Source organism: Dromaius novaehollandiae, chromosome 3 (assembly GCF_036370855.1).
Source record: "Dromaius novaehollandiae isolate bDroNov1 chromosome 3, bDroNov1.hap1, whole genome shotgun sequence".
In the NCBI taxonomy this organism is placed as follows: Eukaryota; Metazoa; Chordata; class Aves; order Casuariiformes; family Dromaiidae; genus Dromaius; species Dromaius novaehollandiae.
Genome location: NC_088100.1, coordinates 6554960 through 6578024, shown reverse-complemented (window position 1 = coordinate 6578024; position 23065 = coordinate 6554960). Strand labels below are relative to the sequence as shown.

At 43.0% G+C, this 23065-nt stretch overlaps 1 protein-coding gene across 4 annotated transcripts in view; it reads right to left on the bottom strand.

Annotated features, from left to right (window-relative positions):
• Positions 1–23065, bottom strand: part of RUNX2 (RUNX family transcription factor 2) — a 213828-nt gene that overhangs the window by 118508 nt on the left and 72255 nt on the right. For all 4 annotated transcript variants that reach the window (XM_064508305.1, XM_064508304.1, XM_064508307.1 and 1 more), the window contains exon 5: positions 20097–20201. In XM_064508305.1, the coding sequence (XP_064364375.1) occupies positions 20097–20201 (105 nt within the window). The remainder of the gene's footprint in view (positions 1–20096; positions 20202–23065) is intronic.

The window sequence follows — 23065 nt, the reverse complement described above, 5'->3', positions numbered from 1 at the left end:
AAAAGGTGGTAGCTAACTGTCTGTTAATGGAATAACCAAGAAGGAAGCAATATATCAGCAAGTAGCACAAATAAATTGTATTTACATATTTCTTTCCCTGTTTTTTTTTCCATATTTGATTCCTTCCAAACCTAATCCATTCTTTTGTCTTCCCCTTTTTTATTCTGTGCTAGCTTGCTCCAGCAAACAAAGCACCAAAGAGGCCACAGAACATTTCCTCTACACTCTCGCCCAACCACCTTATTTCTCCCTCCTTCCCTTATCCCTTATACTCCTCCTTTCCCTCCTTTCCTTATGTGCTGCACACGTATTTTGGTGTGATTTTCCCTCCTCCCATTCACTAAACTTTCACTGCCCTCTCTCTGGTAACACCTCAAATTTAAATGGCACTTTCTCAAAAATTACAGTTTCACTGATCTGCTCTGCTTTCCTCTGAGCTGCAAGCCCTGTTTACAGGCAGGCACGCTACTGGAGAAGTCATTTATTTCTTGACCATACCAGGTTGGCAGCAGAACTGGAACGCTGGAAGAGTCTGTTTTCTCCCAACACTCAGGCTATCTGACAGCGTCGTTTTGCTTTACTGAGACGCCATTTGCTGCACGCTTGTGTCGTACGAGGGGCAGCTGGGCACCTGCGGGCCGCATCTGCTGAGAAGCAGAAGTGCGAGCTGCGTGTGCCAGCGCAGTGGCAAGAAACAGGGCAGCAACGGGAGACGTTTCACCATTTCCACAGCTGCTGCTTCTCCGCCTGAGCTTGCACCCCAGCCACAAGGAACCGGAGGGACGTCCTAGGCAGTAATACACAGACACACGCACCTGGCATCCCAAATTGCTCTGGTGTGCTCACTGTCGCTAAAGAAAGAAGAGGTTAGCAAGTATCTGAGGCTATGTTTCAGATATATCTACAAGGGCATCATGGAGAAGCAACAGAGAAGAAAGTTATTACTTGCAAAAGACAACAAAAAAGGCCAGTGTAATACTGGGAGCAAAAGTGAAATGTGATTTCAACTCGACTGTGTTGGTGAAATGCATTTAGAAATGCGTCAAGGCAAACTTTTCACAACGTGACAACTTACTACAACTGTTTAGAACGTGAAAATACAGAACTGGAGAAATGAACAAAACCCAGATAGATAAACTGGCAATTATTTTTTCTGATTAATGTCAGGTTGAAGAATTTCCTGGACTTTTTCCCTCTAATACATCTCTCTCTCTCTCCTTTTCTTTTTTTCTTCCCAACCAGGTCTTGCAGCACAAGTTTTGTGGCTAGCCTACCGTCGACATTTCCAGGAGCAGCCTCTCCTTTCATGCTTTTCCGACACTGCTGTAAAGCTCACTCAGGCTAACATTTTCTAAAGAACACTATACATTTTTAAACCATGCTTCAAAAAATAAATCTTGCTTAGGCGCTCAGCTAATGGGAACTGTCTTTTCGGGAGCTCGCTTTCCATTCCCAAAGCAGAAGCAAAACTTGCCACGCCGCTCGCTTGAAACCTGGTCCCTGTCCATTTTGCAGACCCTGCTCGTCACCAAGAAACTCTGGAAGCACCAGCGGTGCGGGGGGGGGTTTTGGTGTGCTGATGCACACCACACTGTGCTCTCGCAGCCTTCAAATATCTCATCTTAATCCAAAATGAAAAGAAGGGGGCTGTCCCGGGGGTATGTATGCTTATGAAAATCCACGGGCCTCCTGTATTTATGTATAATAAGAATCAAATGTTATTAGGGACACCAAAATGTTAGTATAGGTAGGGACAGCACTTGCTAGACCATTACAACCAGATGGTTAAACAGATGCGGACTACGAAACTGCCCATCGGATGGGCGACTTAAGGCACTGGATGTCCCCCCTGTTCAAAGAGGCTGGAGAAAGCGGCAAGACCAACCTCGCTACCTTCTCAAAGCTAAGAACGGTCATAACATGCCAAGGAAGAGCAGATCGGGGTATCTTGTTACAAATCCAAGTTTAGATAATTCGCTCGGCGCTGAAATGACTAAACGCATTGTCGTGCGCAGTGAGTAGGAAGCGATGCTAGCTGTATCACTTCCTTCTGCGCAGCGACCTTGAACGCCACTGTGACGAATGGAGCAGCCCGAGGGTCTGGCTGCGCTAGCTTCGCAGTCTCGTTTTTTCGCGTGGCCTGGCTGTCCCCAGTCATGCTCGCGCAAGTGACTGCACGGGGATTTCCAAGGAAATTTCTTAAATTAGCTCTTGGCTGCTATCTATTATATGCTATAGACTGCAGGAATTGCAGAATTCAAGGTAAATGCAAGATACTTGTCCATATCCAGAACACCTGAAGAGTCAGGATCGCTAAAATTTAAGGCCTGAAATATCTGTCAAAATCTCTTTAAAGGGATGTCTCTCCCCATCCAGGCAGAGAAATGAAATCACTTCTGTTTTGAGCGAGTCCCTCAAAACAACAGTAACACAGTTCCCACTATTCTTCTTCTGCTAAGAGGGGAGAACTGAAAAACTGTATTTTTATGCAAGCCCACAAAACCAAACTAAGGGATTCAACAGCTAATTTCTAAAAGAAAATGTCAGCAATGTCCCCCAAATTGGCTTGTCTGTTGCAGGACCATACAGCTACACCACCAAGTTGCTGGAGTAGATGAGGTCACCGTGTCTCAGACCCGTACGGTAACCTTCTGCATGTGTGCTCTTCAACCGCGGCAAACGCACAGTGCTTCTGCTTATCTCAGGCCTCTTTTATGGAGGGCTAAGCTACATCAAACTAACCTGCATTTATGAGGGCCAGGAACACCTACCCGTGCGGTAACACAGTCATCCCTGTAACCTGATTGTGCATCTAAGCCCTGAAATTTTCTCAGTATGGACTCATCTGAAGGCTGAAATTAAGTGCAATTTCAGGTCTACCTGCTTTCAAACTGAAGTGGTGCATAGGTCTAGTGGGAGCACTTCACAGCAAGGTAAATTCCACGCATACATACCAAAGCTATAATGACTCTGTAAGTTAAATATAAACAGTTTTGTTTGTGTTTAAATATTTGAACATCTGTCTACAGTGTTTTGAGCCCAACTGATAGAACTACACTACGGCACAAGAATCAAATGATGATAATTAAGGAATGGAATACAAAGTCACGATAGGCTTAGTTTCACAAGCACACATTATTTTATAAAGACAGTTATATATATGCACACATATATATGCAAACATATATATGTATATGTATATATGGGCATATGGTATAATAAAAGAAAATGCAAATAAACACAAATAAGGAAACATTAAAATTTAAAAGTTCTTCTCACTGAATTAGTGAAACTGTGGTTAGGAACAGAGCAACAGACTTTATATTGAAGTCGTCAACATTTCAACTCTCTTTGCAATGTAAAAACAAAAGAAAACAAGGGTGCTCTCGTGAGAAAGGCCAAATTCACAATGCAAAGCTCCTCCCCATCAGACAGGGCCTTCATTATTCTTTTAAATGTCCAGAGTCTAAAAAGCTATAAAAATATTTGAGTGTGGTATCCTTTTAAATCTGCACTTACTCATCTTGTTGTTCCATCCAGCACTTGGCATCAAAGGCTTTCTTTACGTGCAGATGTGAAAGGTGTGTGCACAAATTAAGGACCTGTCTCTAGCAATTTGGTCTGGAGCAGCACACGAAAGAAGCAGTTCATAACAACCCAAGGGATTCATTTTTTATTTGGAGCTAGGACTGCAGACCTGCTCCTGTCCTCCTCACACGTCCAAAGCTTGTACAGACTTCTGCAGAATTTTTGCAATAGCAGGAGTCCCCGTTCACCACAAAAGTGGATACAAATGACTAAGTCTGTCTTTTCTGTTAGTAATTGCTGTCGGAAAAATGTTGAATATATATCGTGAGATTCATTTTTGAATGAGTTGCACATCCTGACCAGTACAAGTTATTTGTTCTAAGCTACATCTCTTTCAGTTCAGATGCAGAAACTGCCTTAACCCCACAAAGCTGGGCTTGCCAAGGACCAGATGGCTATGACTTCAGTCATATATTCTGGCCAGTAGTCTCAAGGCTGGGGTTAAACAAGCAGTTTGTTCCTCTCTTACATAAGCACCGAAAGACAATACTACATTCGAGCTCATAAAAATATTTTAATTGGTGATGATTTCCAGACAACTATGTCAAAATTAATTCCGACTTGATGCCCACTTGCTTAAATTTCATTCATCTCGGTTCAAATTATTTGCTTAAAAGAAGAAACATTTCCTTTTATACACACTTTGGTTTCAACCTCCAAAACCATTGCTAGAAATTAGTCCTAACCACCCAGTCGGCTGCCTCAGAAACCGAGTTCAAATCCATCACTTTAATGACATCAATAACAAATACACAATTTTCAACCCTATTGTGAACAGTGGCATACCAAGGAGCATGTGTAGCTGTCATCTCGTTAGTCACTAGAAAAACACCAGTGAAACCGAAAGAGCCTAACCACGACAAATTATTCAGGAGTTTAACCTGAGACATTAATGAGCACTAAATAGCTTGTTTTCATGCTTGCTTAAGGAGATTTGTTTAAAATCCCACCAACCTCCGCTGCCTGTCGCCTGGCGGAGCGGTTCCTTCTTGTTGAGCTGGTTTTCCTATTCCAGCTACAACGGAAGGTTGCAAATGTCTACGGGTGCCCTCCTTTGCCCCTGAGACACGCATGAACGCGCGGCGGCAACCAGCCCGATGGTCGAGCTTCCTCGCCCTGGCTACATGCACTTTCCGAGTCACTTGCCCAAATCAGAAATGGATAGCTGATAGAAAATATGTGCTCCTGATCACGTTGACACCAACGGAGTTGGTGCAATGATGCCAGGCTAAAATAAATGTGGAAAGAAAAGCTATCTGTCTACAGTAGTTTCATCTTTTCAGACTTCCTATTTTGTCTGTTTTTCCTCTCTCTGGTCTGTACTAGCTACAGAAAAGCGCATGAGCAGTGACTAGGAGAGCCAGTTACTTGCCAGTCTTTGAATTGCTGCATAAGGCCTGTCCTAATGGGAGGCTCCCTCCTGTGAGCCACCTTCACCTCCCATAACAGTTTCAAGGATTTGAAGGAGTTGTGGTCTGGGGTCTAAGCAAACGACGTTGCTCTGACACAGCCACACAGCACAACAACATCTGGTTGAAGCTCAAAGCTCACGTGCCAGAAAACTAAGTCACAGAATCACAGACTGGTTGAGGTTGGAGGGAACCTCTAGAGATCATCTTGTCCAACCTCCCTGCTCAAGCGGGGTCACCTAGAGCACGTTGCCCACGATTGTGTCCAGATGGCTTTTGAGTATCTCCAAGAATGGAGACTCCACAAGCTTTCTGGGCAACCTGTTCCAGTGTTCAGTCACTTCTTCCTGTCTTGAGGATGGAGTATATAAAAGAAAATAAAAAACAAAACAAAAATGTTTCCATTCATCAAGGGAAACTGAGGCCTTCTAACTCATATGGTGATATACCTCGGATATGAATACGACAGAACAGAGTCATTCCAGTAAACAAACACCTCGATCTTCACCATCCTTTCCGTCACACAGTCATGCCATCCCTGGGGTAGGCTATGCCACTATTCATCCTTTCCACAAGAGTAACTGAGGCCCAGAGAAAGAGGCACCTAATTTCCATTGATGTCAGCAAGTTTGGACATCTGCTTAGTGGAATTTTCAAAAGTGAAGCCAAAATGTCAGAAAAACATCAGAGACAGACTACAAACTTGGGAGACCTGTGCTCATGACAGACTACAGACTTGGGAGACCTGTGCTCATGTGGCTCAGCCAGTGAGCCATCCTCCTACATTCCCGCCTTACTCATCTGACCATGGAGAGGTGGCCTTCACCGCTTCCTGAAATGAGAACGAACAGAAGAAAAAAAGGGACATAGGGTAGGAGTGTTTTATTCTCTTTAAAAAGAAACATTTCTTCCAACAGACAGCCTTTACGCTGATGTTCCAGATACGCTAACATTGCTTTTCGCTACATACAGTCTAAATTGTTGTTCAAGGAAGACCCGGGTAGGATTCCAAAACAGGAGCAGTTTCAGATGCGCTCCAAAAAACTGCATTGTGCTCCAATATAAAACGATTCTGCAGTCCATATGGGAGATCTCAAGCATTTGATGGCTCTGGCTTTTCTTTTAATGGAATTTATATTGGAAAAACCATTTTATTTTGACCAGATTGTTTTTATGCCAAAGCTCTCTTTTTTTATTACTTAAATTTTGGGCCAAATTTCACTTGACAGCATCCCCTTTTAAGAGATGATACATGATTGTTCCATGTTGCACATGTGCCCGAAAATCTAATCTCTCCCCAAACTCATGTCCTTATAAAAATATGAGGCCTTCTAATAATTGTAAATTGTTCTGCACACTGAACTTCAATTAAGCGAGGGTTTTGGAATTTTTTTATAACTCATAAAATTGGGAAGTTTTCAACTCGGATGCTGGGACCATAGTTCAGGGCACACTGAACCAATTTAAAAATGTAAATGTAAAAAGATATTACCCATAAGTGACAAATTAAAGAGCGCGCATAAACGGTTTTCAGCATGCGGTGCCTTCCACTGCTGACTGCTCACCCAGGGCGGCTATTCTGGGGTCAACATTTTCTGGCAACACAAGACAATAAAAAACGCATACACTCGGCTCTCATGGTAAAGCTACTGTATCTGACTAACGCTAACGCAGAGGCCCAGGGAGGTTACTGAACCTTGGCTCCAGCTACATCAATCCCTATTTTAATCACCCTCCTGACAACACTTCTCTTTCAGCTCTCAAGCTGCTTGGCTCCTAAGGATGGGAACACCACGACAGTAAAAGAAATGGGAAAAGGCTTAAATGAAGTCGTAGCAGTGCGGAGAATAAAGCTGCCTCTGAAGGTGCCTTTTGCCCAGTGCTGCAATCTATCACTCTCCAGAATAGGTTGTTTTAACTTCAAAAAGAAAAGCGCTCAACCCTGATCCCCGCTTGAGTGAATGAGAAACAATTTGGGAAGCAGCAAACTCCCTGCCCAACGATTTCCTGAGCCAGCTGGACTTGCGTGGAGTACTTCTCACCTGTCTTGCTCTCTCTTTGACTCAGCTGGAGCGTGCTGAAAGTGAGAAGTACCTTCAAGTGCAAGGTCTCCTCCATTTCATACGGACCAAGAGCCAGAGACAGCCCAGAGAGCGCGGCTTGCACTGTACGCAGCCAGCGCCTGTCCTTTTTGCACAGCCCCCGGTACGAACACACACCTGGCCACTGCTGAAACTCCTAGCATCTTCTAGCACCTGCAAGCAGTAGATGCACGTTTTAAACAGAAGGAGGGAAAGATTTCTACCCAGGAACAGATCTCAAGTATAGTTTGCAACACTGGGTGCTCTCGACCAGCTTGTTCAATTTACAGGGTTTAAAAGCAGTAAGAAGAGTTCTGATCCCAGTTAAATGCACCGAACACCTTCAGCAGCTCTGTGCCATGCAAATGCGAAGTACAAGTTGACAAATAGCAAGCATTTTTCCACTGCCTTGTATCAGAGTATACAAAATAACGAAAGACTTTGCATCTGGATGCACCTCTTTCCCAGGTATGCTCCGCTTACTTTTGCAGAAAGGCTGGTAATTTGCCCCAGATTGCACAGAGCTTCACATCCTTCTCAAGAGGCTCTGGGTGCCTGAAGAGCCTTTCTGAGTATTCATTGACTAGAGCTGGACCCAGGCAAGAAAACTGGGTTGCAATTTCGCCCACCCCAAAGTGTGGACAGTGCCTGGATTCAGGTTGCTGGCTGCCTCTTACCTGAGATAAAGCTGACCCACACAAACCAGGGCATATCTGATGCTGAAACTTATCTAGAGCAGAGACTGGAGGGGGATTTCAATGCTAATTTCCCGTGTTTGTTGTTCTTAAACATATGCAATTTTTTTTAAAAAAAGAATTCCTTTTCAGAAGCGACTAAAACCCGCAACTGTTGCTCGCACCAGCTCTTTCAGCACGGACATGGGGAGCCGTAGATGCAGGAGCACCCGCAGCAGGACCCACCAGCTCCACGGGCTGGGAGCTTTGCACCGGCTCCGGTCTGCTGCTGAAACCTCCACCGGCTCCTGCTCTGTAACGTCTGCGTGGACGGTGCCAACTCAGTCGAAGTGTACGTGCCCCAAATTACACCTTTGAAGGGCGGGGAGGGAGAGGCCTGCCAAACGCTGGTGCCCGGAGGCACCTTGCCTCCTAAGCTGCAACGCCTCCAGAGGCCTTGCAGACCGAGGTGGCCCCTGTTTCCTCTTTCGCCAAGGCCATTGCCTTCTCTGCCGCAGGCTCCGCGGGCACACGGGGTCCCACCATGCTCTCCTTCCCCACGGCTGGTCCCGGAGACGGCGCCTGGCAGCGCCTTTCGTTACCAGCCGCAGACCCGAGGCGCTGGAGCCAACGGCAGAGCTTCTGGAGCCCATGAGGAGAGATGGCCACCTGCCGCCCTCCTTCCCTAGGCAGGATTTCCATTGAAGCCAGGGGAATATATTAAGCATAAATTAGTAACATGGTAGATTAAACGTGTTAGAGGTGGGGCTGATATGACTAAATTTGCCTATTACTAAAGTTGCCGAACATCTCCCATCATCAGACCCTCTTTTTGGTCGCTCGCGACTTTACCAAACGTTGACTGGATTCAGTATTTTCTTGCACGAGTGAGGTGCATACGTCTGTAATTTCAACCAAAATGGCTCAGAGATTCCTGGAAATGCGTTAGCTTAGGGGGAAAAAAACAAAACGAAACAAAACCAACAACACGAGTAGCACCTTGAAAAACATTTTTGGCAACCTTCTCTTGAAGGAGCTTCTCTGTCCCTGTATTTCGGAACAGAGACTTGAAACTTGGCCCTGCAGGTTGGCTTTTTTTTCTCCTAGCAGCATGCCTGTTGCCATCTCCATGGCAATCCCGCCAGATTTGGTAAAATTATAAACCTCTGAAAAAAACAAAATTTCACAGAGTGGAAATTCCTTAGATTTTAGGAGCTAAAAGCTTTGAAGATTTGATCCACAGCATGGTAAGAGTATCTGACTGCTGGCCCACAGATCTTATGCTTTTGCCATGCACTTTTTTTTGTAATCACAGTTAAATTGCTTAAAACAAAGTTTTCACAGGTTGTATCAACCATATGTTTGTTAATACATATCTCAGTGCCTGATAGGAGGCTTTCTCCAGAAACCCTGAGTTAACTCTTAAACTCAGAGCTGCACTTCGAATATATAAAATGCTATATACTGTTAAGATCTTTGAAAAATAAGATCCAATGTGTCTCAAACAGAGTGCCAAGAATTAGCAGATACTTTTGAACTTAATTCTCTCTGCCCCTGTGTCCCACTTGTCAGATGGGGGTGACACCTGCTTCACCGTGGTGTTGCAAAGGAAAACCCAGGACAGCCAGGGAAAGCCTCAGGTAATGGTGTACTTGTCCTGCAGACAGCCCGCTCTGCCCTCCGCACAGCCGTGGGCGGTCAATGAGCCGTGGGGCCACATATTCGTTCACAGGGGGGAAAAAAGGAGTAACTGTTCAGCAAGTGGGCATGCACCACCCCTTAGGACATTGCTGTCCTCTGGATAAATTAGCGCGTGTTCCTACAGCGAAGGACTGTTTCATCACGCAGAGGCACAAGAGGCAGGAATTAGAGCCGCGCAGACAACCACGGTCCTGGCATTTCCTAACTTCTGAGTGCTCCAACGTGGACTTTCCCTCCTGTGATTCTTGTCTGTAGCATGTACACACAGTAAGACTTAGAGCTAGAGGCATCTGCCCTTTTAGTCAGTAACTTCTCTCTCTTTTATGCCAACATATTATTTTCTTGATGTTTAAGTATCCGATTGTTATATACCTTAAATCTATAGCTTATTCCCTTTTACACCAAGTTGCCGCAAGTTCTCGGTACTCTCTCATACCTGCCTATAACACAGACTATTTTACAAGCCAACTGCTACCAGGTTTCTCTTTTGCTGCTGTCTCTGTCTTTCAGGGATAGCAGAGATCAAGAAGGGCTAAATAAGTAACATGGACTGGTACGCCAGCATACGAGCAAAGCATAAACCCTATATAAGCACGGGGACTGAGTATCCTTCATGTGCTCTAATTCTGCAGACCTTATTCTGGGAGATGCTTATGACCGTGTCATGCCCCAGGCAATAAATACTGGTGTTGCATGAGACCTCTTCAAATCAGCAGTAAGCATGGCCGGGGCTTACCCTTCCAAAACAAAAGATAAAAGCTGCTAAAACTCAACTGTAGGACTTTGCAGTGAAGCTGATGAGGATCACTGGTAAAAGCCGCGGTCTTAGAGGTGACGCTTTAAACCAGGACAGCTACTTCCACACTCAGTGCCGGACGGTTTCAGCCAAACAGGCATGGAAGAGCGGGACAGAAAAGTTCACATACTGACTACTTACGTCTAAAGAGGAGGGGCCCATGGATACCCCAAATTACAGGGCATGACAAACTTCAGAGAGCAGCCCTTCAGCAAGACTTAAGAATGCCAAAGGCACTTCAGCCCCCTTGGAAAGGTTTAGAGAGGGTTAAAAGAGAGCGCGAAGGAGCCCTACCAAGTTCTGTGCTGCTGCAATAAGAAGGCTGCTGGTAACCCAGGGTGCTTATTTAAAAGTGATTTGGATATCTACATCGCACCGAAAGCCGGGCTGTGCTGCTCTGGATTCCCTCTATGGTCAGTGTTAGCAGTCGCTTACCTCCAGAGATGGCCACACTGAACCTCACAGACACTTAGAGCAGGATCGGTCATCTTCTATATGGGCGTATTTCTCTCTTTTAACCACAAAAGGGCCCAAAGATGACTGAGACACAATATGTAGCTTTTAGACAAATACAGTCAGGAGAGTGAATCCACTCTGCGTCTCTGAAAATTTTACCCATATGTCCCTTACAAAGAAGATTTTTGTTTTGACTGCTTAGCTGATGAACTAAAACACTGAATAATCTACATTTGCAGCTACATCACTGAGCCCTGTTCTCTTTTCAACACTTCTTCTTACAGAAGTGGTAAGTTTATTTTAGTGCTGGTTTTCAAAGTAATTGCTCAAAGACGTCAAAAAAGACCAAAACTGTGACTGGACCCATAGCCCAGATCATCACAGTCAAAGAATGTCCAGTATGAAAGTAAAAAGCAAATTCCACAAATCCAAAGTTTATGGTAATAAAAGACCTAAGGAATGACAAATTAAATTATTTTTAATCAAATTGAGTTAGTATTCTAGAAACTTGGAATCAACTTTGATAAACTGTTGCATTTCATATGCCTATAGTTCTTGATAAATTAATTTAGATAGACTAGATTAATTGCAGCATGTTGTTATCTAAGAGCCTGAATCAGGATCTGGGTTTTACTCCTTGATTCTGTACAAATACAAAAAAAATATAGTCCACGCAGAGGACCCTCTGCACTCCTAAGCAATGATTTGCGCCACACAAGGATTCTGTGTTATATCTTAAGGTCTGTATTCATTTCCAGTTTCTATAGGCTGAAAAATTCAGGTCTGAATTTTCAAATTACAACAAACACCATCCATTTTTGGTGGATATTCTCTGGATTTCTGATCCCTTTGAAGTATCATAAGATTCACGGTCTGTTAAAAATCAGGCTTCTTTTGCAAAGAAGCATTTTCCAAGAGCATTCTGAGATGATGTGAAAATGTTGTATGTAATTGTCTTCCTGACTCATGATGCGTGAAGCAATACTCTGAAATACAGTGAGCTACAGCCCTGCTTCTAGCAGATTAAACTACAAATGCAACCACTGGAGTCATCCGTTTCTTTCTTTAACCCTGCAGTGCACCTCTGTGACGTTTGTGGAGGTGATGATTTTCCTACTGAGCTCCAAGGGACAATGAAACAAAACACCAGCAAGTGCCTCTGACCGCACGTGACGCTTAAGATCACGTCTACTATTGTGGGAATCCAAGATGGGAAAGTGTGTGAAGAAGGAAGCAGACAACTAATTGGCATTACTCACATGGATTAAAGACAGGCAGGGAGCAGACTCTGTGCTTTAAGCACCCTGGTTAATACCTATTTGGCATCCTGAACTGAAATTAGTAGGACTCCTGGAGAAGCAAGGTATTATACAGTGGGAGTGAAGTTCACGAAATGCATGTCAGAGAGTTTGAAGATTGATGGAAGCAAAAAACATTCATGCTGGCAATAATCAGGTAAAAGGGTTTGCATCATGCTGTGGGAAAGATTGCATCTCAGAGCCAAAGGAGAATGGGCAGCATGTAACTTTGGATGAGGAAGGAACACGTAATACATTCTGATATGAAGCAGGAACTTTGGAAACATTACGGAGTATTTCTCAGCGCTAGGAAAATCTTTAAATGGGTTCCCCAATGTTATCTGTAGGTAACACCCATAAAGTATATTACCACCTTTATACTGTTTGTTATGCAGCTGCAATATTTTAGTTAGGGTAAGAATCTCATTTAATACCATGCCTGCAGCTACGTAACCCTGGGTTTTAATCTCAGCAGTTCACACAAGCCAAGCTAAGTGGGAACTGAGCAGTACTTGACTAACTCAGTCCTGCAAGAAGTGATAATGATGCCTTAGTAGATAGCATCATTTCTTAAAGATATATCTGTAATGCACTCATTATGAGAGTAGCGCTGTACAGGCGCTTCGAAGGTAGCTTTAAACAAACCCTGAGAGCATCAGAGAGGTAGCACGAACAGTTTACAGTTCAGTACAAAGCACCCACAAAACTGGGCAAATGGTTAATCCCTGCTGAGCTCTGGGCAGCTGTGATTGCACTGCTACCACTACCTGAGCTACCTGCTTTGAAGCTAACTCAGGTGTATCTGAATTTCATAGCCATCACTGGGACTGCTGTCTATATGTACGCCCTGGGATCGTGATACATCTCCTCTGACTTCAGCCATCTCAAATACAGGGTGTCTAGTCCAAGCTAGTCATCTAGGCTCCACTTACAATCAATGAAAGAGACAGATACCTCTAAAGGGCAAATCATTCCTTTCTGAGATAGGCATTTAAGATAGGTGGGATGAATCACTCTCTGCAACTGCCTGCGTCTCTTCAATCACTACCGAGGAAACCTAGCCTAGATGTCTAATTTTTAGAGAGCTGAAAGCCACTGAAAGCCACACTCAGCCAACAGAGAGCCACTATCTTCTCAGGGTAGTGAGAGCACTGTGCTGAGTAAGCTGGTGTAGTGTAGATGAGATCTGTAATAGTGGATCTGAGCAGACATACACATTAAAGAACCCGGTTGTCTGCACAAGAGTAAGGTTTCTGGCGTCCTAAACATCCTGCAGCATGAGATCATTACCAAGTTTCTTTCCCTGAAGTTTCAATTAAGTATGACATGCTTCTTCATTTCCTCTTCTGCATTCCTTGTCTGGTTAAATCAGCATCTGCGTTTCACTTCTGGGATGACCATGTTTCAGTGGAGAATAAAGTTTCAACAGAGAATAAAAATAGATTTTCTACATAAAGTTTATAAAGTACTTTGGGATTCCTAGGAAGGAAAAACCACATAAATATGAGGAGTACTACTCTGATGCAGCCTCTCCCAAACACACTTGCCCTGTTTCCTACTTCTCTCCCCAGTTTTGAATGTAGAGGGAGAGGTGTTAGAGGTGCTACATTGAAGTGTGAGAAAAAAAGCTGCTACTGGGAGCGTTTGTAGCGCTGCAACAAGCTAACTGCATTTGGGTACAAATGTTTAAATTCTCTTGGGAGGAAAGTATGGAAAAAAGTGGTCCGAGAAAAGCCACTTTAATGCCTTTTTATACCATCTTCCTCCGAGGTACCTATGTGGAGTAGTTGTCACAGACATATAAAAATGGCTTTTACTTTTCCTTTCCTCGGCGTCTGTGCCATATGGAGATACAGAATGAACCTGCGTCCACTACTGACTTCATGGGTTTAGTTTTATCCCTTTTCCCATCTGTATTTTCAATAGACACCATGAGCCCTGCAGGGCCGGACTCCCTCGTACTATACGGCACTGCAGCACAAATGTGGCACAATGGGGCCACGATTTCCTCTGCGGCTTGGAGAGGCCCTGTGAATGCAAACAACAATAACTGCAATGTCAAAAGGTGCTGCAATGGTCATCCTACACACCAAATGCACTGGGACAAGGCTGTTTTGAAGCAGTGTTCCCTCTACGAAAGAATGGAAACAATCTGCTTTCAGTTGACAAATACAAACCAGGGCTGCCCTGGTGAGAGAACAGGAACGCTTTTATGTTCAGACTTGCCCTCTTGTTTTCCATAAGCTTTTCAAGGATTTTTCCTCTAACCGTAGAGCTAATCCATGGTCAGCTACCATCACTAGACAGCAGTGTCCTCCTATGGAGAGTGGGCCGGTCTTGTGTAGATCACCTAGACTTCAGCACGGCAGCGTACAAAGTGCAAGCCACGAGGGAACTCAGTAGGTTTCACTTTCATCTTACCCGATGCACTCCAGCAGCAGACAAAAGGCATCATCACAGGAAAAGAAATGATTTTTGACTGTCTTTGCCTGCTCCTGAGCGCATGGGTTTTCATCAACAGCCCCTCTCGAGGGGAAAAACAAGAACTGACCGGTCCTTGGGATGCCACTACCATCACTACCATCCCGGTCATCTTCTTTCAAGGGCACGTATCACGCTTGAGATGACTCTAAGAAGTCTCGCTCTGTGGGTTACACACCCATCTCAAACATAAATCTAACCACCGCTGTATATATCACATGTGCCAAGTTTCATGAGGAACACCTAAACTATCCCCAAAGTGTCTTTCAGCCTCTGGAAATGCTCAGGAGCTCTTCTCCCCTCCCCACTTCAGTAAGGTTTTATGAAAGCACATATTTGCAAAAATAAAACCAGCAGCAAAAGATACGAGTGAAACTATGCTTTGCATTTTACACTGTAATAAGGGCCTGCTGTCATGCCACCGAAATCAGAAACAGCAAGGCTCCTTCCTGGGGGCCTGACCACAGGACCATGCACCTCCGACCACCAGCCCCGCGGTGCACTCTAGCATTCGCTACAAGTCAGGCTCAAATAAGACAATGATAATCATAGTATAAGAACTAAATCCCAGGGCGTACACGTGCCAAACACTTCTTAGGCCACAAAGTCGCATTTTGCCTCGTTTCTTAAAAGTGGCATTATAACAAAAACCGTTAAGCTTTCCAAAGTCTGCTACCGTGACTTACGCACCACTGAAGCGCCCGCTGTGCCTCACGCTGTTGTCAGTGACACTGGCAGGAGCCCAGAATAACCTGGCTGATTTCAGCAGAGATTTGTCACCGTGAAAGACACCAGGAACGAGTCACAGATTTTCTAACTTCGGTCTGGATGAAAACCCGGGACTTTTTCATATTCTCTCAAGGTATTTAGCGTTGATTTACATTAAAACCTCTTGACCGTGCCAAAATGCATGCAGATGCAAACTTCCATGTTGCTTTTGCAACGTATCACTTGAAAAAAGTGCTAAGCTACTTTTATAGCATAAAGTACATGATAAAGGAGAACCTGTCAGTAAAATTTGCTCTTGTTCTGCAAAGTATATCTCTCTGCACTCCACAAACTTACTGCAGCGAAAAAAAACGCATTCAAATCAATATATTCTCGGGAAGGAAGGGGGCTGGTATAGTGGTTTCTGAAGGCGAGCCAGGGAATAGTCTAAACTGGGGACACACAGCATGTTTTAACTGCTGTGATAATTCTGCATAAAGAGATGTTAAGGATCTAGCTCCTTGCTGTAGCATGCCATGTGTCCCTGAATAAAATTACTGCCGTGCAGGCTGTTAGTGAAGGAATGCGTAAACAGACAATGTATCCTTGCATCAGTTCCACAAAATGTTGCACAACACAAATGCCTCTCGATGTGTCATTTCCTGCTTGGCCACCAGCCCAGCTCCTGACAGTCAGTCAACAAAAAAAAAAAAAAAAAAAAAAGAAAGAAAGAAAAGAAAAGAAAAAAAAGCAAAAAAAAAGCAAAAAAAAAAAAACTGCAAGATTTAAAGCTGCTCTACTCAAAAGCACATTCCACTAGCTCCAGACTTATCCCTCCACCCTCGGCCTTTGAACGAAGGGAGAGAGAACTTCCTAAAAACTGTTACGGTTTTAAGTCTCGGAATCTCAAAAATCTCAATCACTTATCTGCGTTTTATAAGCCAGTCGGCCAAACAGTTAATACAAAGACTGACGAGAACCTCTCGCTTTTGCTGTCTTCTGCGGCGTGCACCGACAAAAGGGCAGTGTTTGCTCATACCTTTCGTCACATGTGTACCTTACGAGCCACGGAGGCAGATAAATATTCTCCAGCTGAATGAAATCAAGCAGGTTTTTCCCACCAAAACAGTTTCAGTTCAAAGCTTAGAACTACTTTTCCATTCAAGCTGAGATACAAAATTGCAGTCAGTGAGTTTGGAGAGTATTTTTAATCAGAAGTGAACCAAAGTCTTTGGAAGCTAAGCAAAATATAAATATATATATACTTCTCCCTCCCTCCCCATGACTTCCCTACTGTCCTCTGTTAAACCAAAGCAGGCAGAAAGAAGGACATCTCTGCTATTGCAAACATACTACTTACTGTGGTTTGGCAAATCCCTATTTCTATATTTTATAACAAGGTAAGGCAAAAGCATTGAAGGAGGGTTAACTAAGGTTTGGGGTTTTTTCCTGTTAGTTCCTTACAGTGATACCATGATATCTGTTGGTCAGTTATGACCTCATGATAACTTAGCTCTCTGGAAAATGTCTTTCAGCCCTCCCAGCTGGAAGACAGCTCTGTTGGCTAAGACGTGTATATAACGGAGGTTTTATACAGGACATGAGGAGGGAAAAATATCCGCAGGACTTCCCAATGATCCCCAAAGATCTTATACAACCCACTCTCTAGACTCCATCACTCACAATGCTACGCACTCTCCCAGCCCAGCGCAAAGACGGTGCAACGCGGCACAAGCTCCTAAACGGTAATCTAGTTAGCCGGAAATAGGTAATTACAAACAAAATTTTTTTCCAAGGAATAATCATAAGAACATATTTACCTTTTCTCATGTAGAAATGGGCAAGTTTCCTAACAAAGCAACCTGACATCACTGTCTCTATTAAAATATTTTAAAATAAGAATAATAACAGAGAGGTAAGGCAGCAAGCTTCTACAGGCATAGGTTTAATACACCTAAATGGCACTTACATTTAAGAACCTGACTTTCTGAAGTACTGAGCATCCAAAATACCACCTGGAGTCACTGCCTGCCATGAGCGTTCAGCACTCCTAATGTCAGGCTCTAAATGATTTTGATATCTGTCATGGTGTTGCTGCTGCTCCTACTGCTGCTGGAAAACATACGGCATTTGTTCCCTCGAGTCAGCTTGCCAACAGAAGGTCAAAGCGCCTTGCCTATAAACAAGCCTTACAAATTCATGATCTTAAGCATGATGTCATGTCTTAAAATGATAAGCTGGCAGCAAAGTAAATGACATTTTGTAAAGATGTGCATAATTTTATGTTTACGCTACTTAGAACGAAGGTTCTAATAAGTCATTGGTTGTGTTGCTTTAAAGGGAAGTTTTATAACTGAGATGAATCACAACTGCAAAAGATCAAAGTTAAAAAACATCAGTGATGCCATGGGGTACTTTTTAATCTTGTAATGAATGATGATCATGTGCTCTTATGAAGTTGGTCCAACTGCCAACGCCAGATGTGTATATTAAGAAAAAAGTTGTTTGTGATGTGACAGCTCTGGTTGAGCTGCCAGAGAGAGGAAAAATAGGATAACATGCCTGAGATGTCTAAGTGAAATACTGGCAGAGAGGGGCACAATTTGCCGATACATAATTCGTTAAGAAAACCACATCTGCTATCAGAGCCACTTGTTGGCTTGAATTCCTTATTGCTCCCAACCACCTAGTTTTCCTTATACGATGTAAATGTCAGATGCACTTATTGAACAATTGCTACCAAACAGTAATAAATCCACATGGATGCTAGGGCTTTTAGAAGAAAGTGGAACTTCGGTGAAACACCTATAGTACTTCTTCTGGAGCTACTCTTTCCCTAAAAATTCATATTTAACAACTAGAGGTATCATGACCTTTTGTCATAAGCACCAGACTGAAAAAACAGAACTTGCAGAATGAAACAGACCCTAGAGTAGAACATCACAAAGTATTTAGCCAAAATTTTAAAATTCAAGTGAACATTCATGCTTACATCTGGCTGACTTCTTAAAAAAATAAATAAAAGAAAAGAAAGGCACAAAAACTCCATTTAGGCTATAAGAACTGATTTTCTAAGTTACTGAGTATTCCTAGTTTCAGCCGAAATCGATGAGAATAGCAGATAGGCATCATCTACAGAGGACCGTCTTTCAGGGCTAAACTAACAAACTCAGGCAGAACTTAGAAATCTTGCTAAGTTATATTAACACAGCCTCACTTTTAATCCACTGAATACCAAAATGGTTCAGTCCCAATCTAAGAAGGTCCTTTTCTGCGTCACACAAAGCAATCCATGCTGTTCTCCTGCATCATATTCACACTGCTTTGCTCTTTCACGACACTTGTTTCCTCTGTTAGGAGATTTCCCTGTCTGCAAATGCCTCGACATGCAGAATCAGACTCCAAATGGATTGAATGGCCAAATGTATAACTTATGGCATGGAGTGTATTCCATGAATGCAGTTTGCCCAAGTTCTCCAAGTAAGCTACATGGAGCAACAGTTGCAGGTGAGCAGTAAGAGTACTAATTCAGCTAGGGAGAGCAGACAGAACAAAAATCCCCTAGCTGTGACAGAAGGACACCTCAAATGTGAGCACGCAGTGACACAAGGATCTGTGGAACGAAATTTATCTATAGCTACTTGTTTTTTCTTATTTGTTATTCAAGGTGAAACTCAACAGCCTGGACAGTTCTTACAGAAGGCACTTCGGTTTCCTTCTCTCAGTGTAAGGGAAGGAGATGGCACTACAGCATGTATTGGCATTGGAAACACTAAACTGCGTGAATTCTGACTCCCTGAAAACTCCCTGCAAGCTCCTTAAAGGTCTTGTTTGTATTTGCAGATTAAAGGCAAAATAATTATTTGAGATGCTTCCATTATAGGGATCGTTTTAATGTGCTTATTCATCAAATATTTCTTAAACTCTCAATGTAATTTAAATACAGCCATGCTTGGTTAATCCAATCAATTTAGAAATAGTTGTTCTGGCTAGATAAAGAAAAAACTCCAGAACTGGCTCATCAGCAATACACATATGATGTGAGAATGGTTACCAATTAAATCTGCTAGATAGAGAGACAGACATATAAATTATGATGGATTAACCAGACTTGACTGTATCTAAAAGTCTGTGTTATCCCTAGCAACTGCTGGAGCATGACAAAACATGATTGTCATAAAAATATGGCCAGTAATCATTGCAAATAGATTCTTGTTAAGTTAGGAAAGTGCTCTGCTCTGAGCTAAGCAAGTTCAGTGAAAATCTGCTGGCCACTGTTTCAATAAAATGCACTTTCTGTGCACAAATAAGAAACAAAGACTGTGCTTTTGATAAACTGCTTTTATAGCTTGCTTTGGCCCCCAGGGGTCTGTGATGAGTCCATAGCTGAAAACCAGTTTCAGGTATGATGAGATTAACCAGGTGCATTAATTATCTGATGGCAAAAGAATTTAAGGGCAAACAAAAAGGCACTATATTATGTTTTTTCTCTCTCCACTAGGACTGATCCTGCAAGATCAGTCTCTTGTTGTATTCTAACTGTCTTCAGTTTGAAGTTCATGGGAGTTCAGGGACTTCAACATGTTGCAGGATTGTATGTATTATCCCTAAATCAGATTATATATAAGTACAGTGGGTTTACTTCTCATTTACACTGGCAGATAATGTATCAAGACCTTGATGTGAATGAAAATCAGGTTCATGATTGCCCAAATTCAGCCAAGCACTTAAGTGTGTGTTTAATGCAAGTATGTGTGTGGTCCAATAGACTCCAAATTAAGCATGCGCTTACATATTTTGCTGAGCAAGGACCAATGTTTGACAAAGATATATATTTCATTTATGGGTCTACGTTAAACAAAATTAAGCAGACGTAAGTGCAAAAATAAGAATATCATACTCACTTCTTGGCTCCCTTGGCCCATCCACTGTAACCTTTATAGCTCTGTGGTATGTAGCGACTTGGGGGGGATTTGTCAGGACAGTTATTGTCAAAGTAAAGCTCTTCCCTACAAAGGGAAAAAAACAAGGAATGAGTGATTACAACATGAAAACAGTCACATGCATGTTCAGTAAAGAATCAGAGACGTTTAAAATTATTCCCTGTCGTTACCACAATCGTGAAAATTAAAACCATAACTGACCATAGGAGTTTTCCTCCCCTTCAGTTTTACTCTATGTCAAGAATATGTCCATGTGTTGACAATCTAAATGTTCCTTATTTAATAATGGGTCATCATACAATGACAGAACAAAAGTGATTCACCGCTGAGGACAAGCCAAATTCTTTTCTGTATTGAAAGTGGTGTAAATCCAAAGCAGGTCAGATAATTTAAAAATTTACTCCAGTTTTGCAGCTGTGTGACAGAGAGCAGAATGTGGCCACATGTTATTTACTTCATGCAGTTTTATCATTTCATTTGTTTGACTTGACTACAATAAGGTGAGGAAAAAAAATATTTTCCTCCCGGGAGTCATTTTAACAGGGAACTAGTGTCTCCTCTCCTTAACATGACAGGGGTAACACGATGATATCATCATTACTGGAACAAGGGTTTTTTTTTCCTTACATATATTCCATCTATTAAACACTAAGAAACCCCTCAACTTTCCCATGACAGCAAGAAACTGTTTGGTGCGTGGATGCTTCGATCACAAACCTGCATTTTTATTTTTCACACCCGCATCGCACAAGATCATCCGGAGCCTTTAGCCGAATGAAAACATTACTAATAAATAAATAAACGGGGCCAACTGCATTTGAGAGCACGTTCTCACAAGGCCCTGGCCTCTGTTCTGGAGCTGCACTGACAGTTGTAATCTGTTAGATATGCAACGGTTAGTCACGTCAGATAGTCAAAACTGAAAACTGTTTCAAGACAGGAAAAGGTGGGCGTATAACAGTGACTCAATAAAACAGTCAGCAATCTTAGGCCTTATTGCTCATTTAAGCTGCTACTTCACCAGACTCTCAAGACTCCTTTTTTTTTCGCCTCTGCGTGTGTGTATATGGGCATTTTTGCTGCTAGCGTTTTGCCTTGCGTTGAACTCTGAAGGCATTCGATCAAGACACGAATCCTAAACAATATGTAACAGCACAAACTTAACGCAGTCTTTTCAAGCCTAATATAGAACAGCTTATATATAAGGCCTAATAAAGAACAGAGCTTTGGCTGTCATATCTAGCAATTGGCCTTTCTTTCTAGTCCAAGCCATATATCCCCCAAACCTGCTTGAGACACGCATCATTTATTATCAGGAGTGCAGCTTCAAACTGTCTTGGCTATGCTTTCCATGAATTAGAATGCGACATGGATGCTTTTTTTGAATGAAATATAACCGTCATTTAGAGCAAAATGATTTTCCAGGTGTAGCTGCCCTCCAGCTGTGCCCATCTTTCCAAAAGATGCAGGTTAAGGTGGGGAGGTGAGGGCTCCAGCAAAGGTGTAAAAATCTCCGGAGGCCAAATTCTGCCACCAAACCCAAAAAAGACACCTGGCTGAAGAAGCCTTAACCCTATCTCATTGGAAAACAGTCCTCTTTCAAGGACGATCATCCCAGAGAGTAAGGCGTAGGTGGGATGTCCAGGCTTTCTGCAGCATTCAGTGGTACCCATCCACCTGCTGGCCTGGGGCTGAAGAGGGTTCGTGCCTTTTCTCCTCAATCAAGCAGGAAAGCAGCCTATTGCCTAGATATACAGACTCACTAGGGATGGGGGTCAGATTTAAGGCCTCCTTTATGCCAGCTTAGCACGCAGAAAAAGATTACAGGACTGCCATTCAGATCACAGCTACCTGTATCAAATGAGTAGGATGCTATTGGCAACTGCTGGTGGTGCTAATGGGATGTTCCCTCTGCCTTTGAATGAAAAATTTGGCCTCCCAATGTCACCGTTCTATTTCTACGCCAAATGCGTTTAAAAGCCTATTGCGACTAAGAAACAACCCAGCAGAATATAGTATTTGTAACACCCTGCTAAGTCACTCTATGGAAAACACTGCAAGATCTTCCACCCTAAATATACCTCAACATGATACAGGGGCCAAAAAATGCGCACTCTGTAATATTAAGAGCTACACGTTGCCCTCGCCAGTGAGCACGTCTAAACTATCACCGCGCGGCCAGCCTAAGCGTGCAGGTAGGCACCTCATTTGAAAGGGAAAGCATTTTTGTTCCTAGTTTATATTCTAACTGAACGGCGGCCTTAACGCAGTGACGTTTCCAAAGCCCCACCGCGGGCCGTAAACGGTACATCGCTTTACTGCCGGGAGCTGCACAACCCCGCCAGCACACTCAGGTTCCCCAGCTTTCAAGAGATGATTTACATATTACAGGATTAGGAACAAAATAAATTCTTCAGGTCGCATGTTTCAATGGTGCTTTTGCTTTCCACAGATAGATGTAACTGATTTCCCAGACCTCCTTCCTCAGCTACAAAATCCTTTAATGCACTTTTTATCGCCTTCCTTTGGGCCCTTAGTCATTTAAATTATCCACTTTTAGAACCTAAAGACTAATTTTAGTACTCTTTTATTAAATTCCTCACCAAGCAGTCATCTGGCACTATTGCTTTTGTGTGTCTAAACTGCACATTCTTTGTTATTAACACATGTGAGCCTAGCTGACACAGAGGAGGACAAGATGGACATATGTTGAAGCACAAGGCAAAACCCAGAAATTAGCTTGAAAGGAGACTCGGCAGCTTGTGTGCATTGCATATTTTTTCAGTTAGACACTAATGTGATTAAAGTATCAGGACACAACAAAATTACGGTTATGATCCTCTGCTTATTGAAGACAGGAATTCTTTCTTCTCGGGCTGCGGATCAGGCTGTAAAAGTGAGCTACTGCCTCAAAACCACACACAAACAAC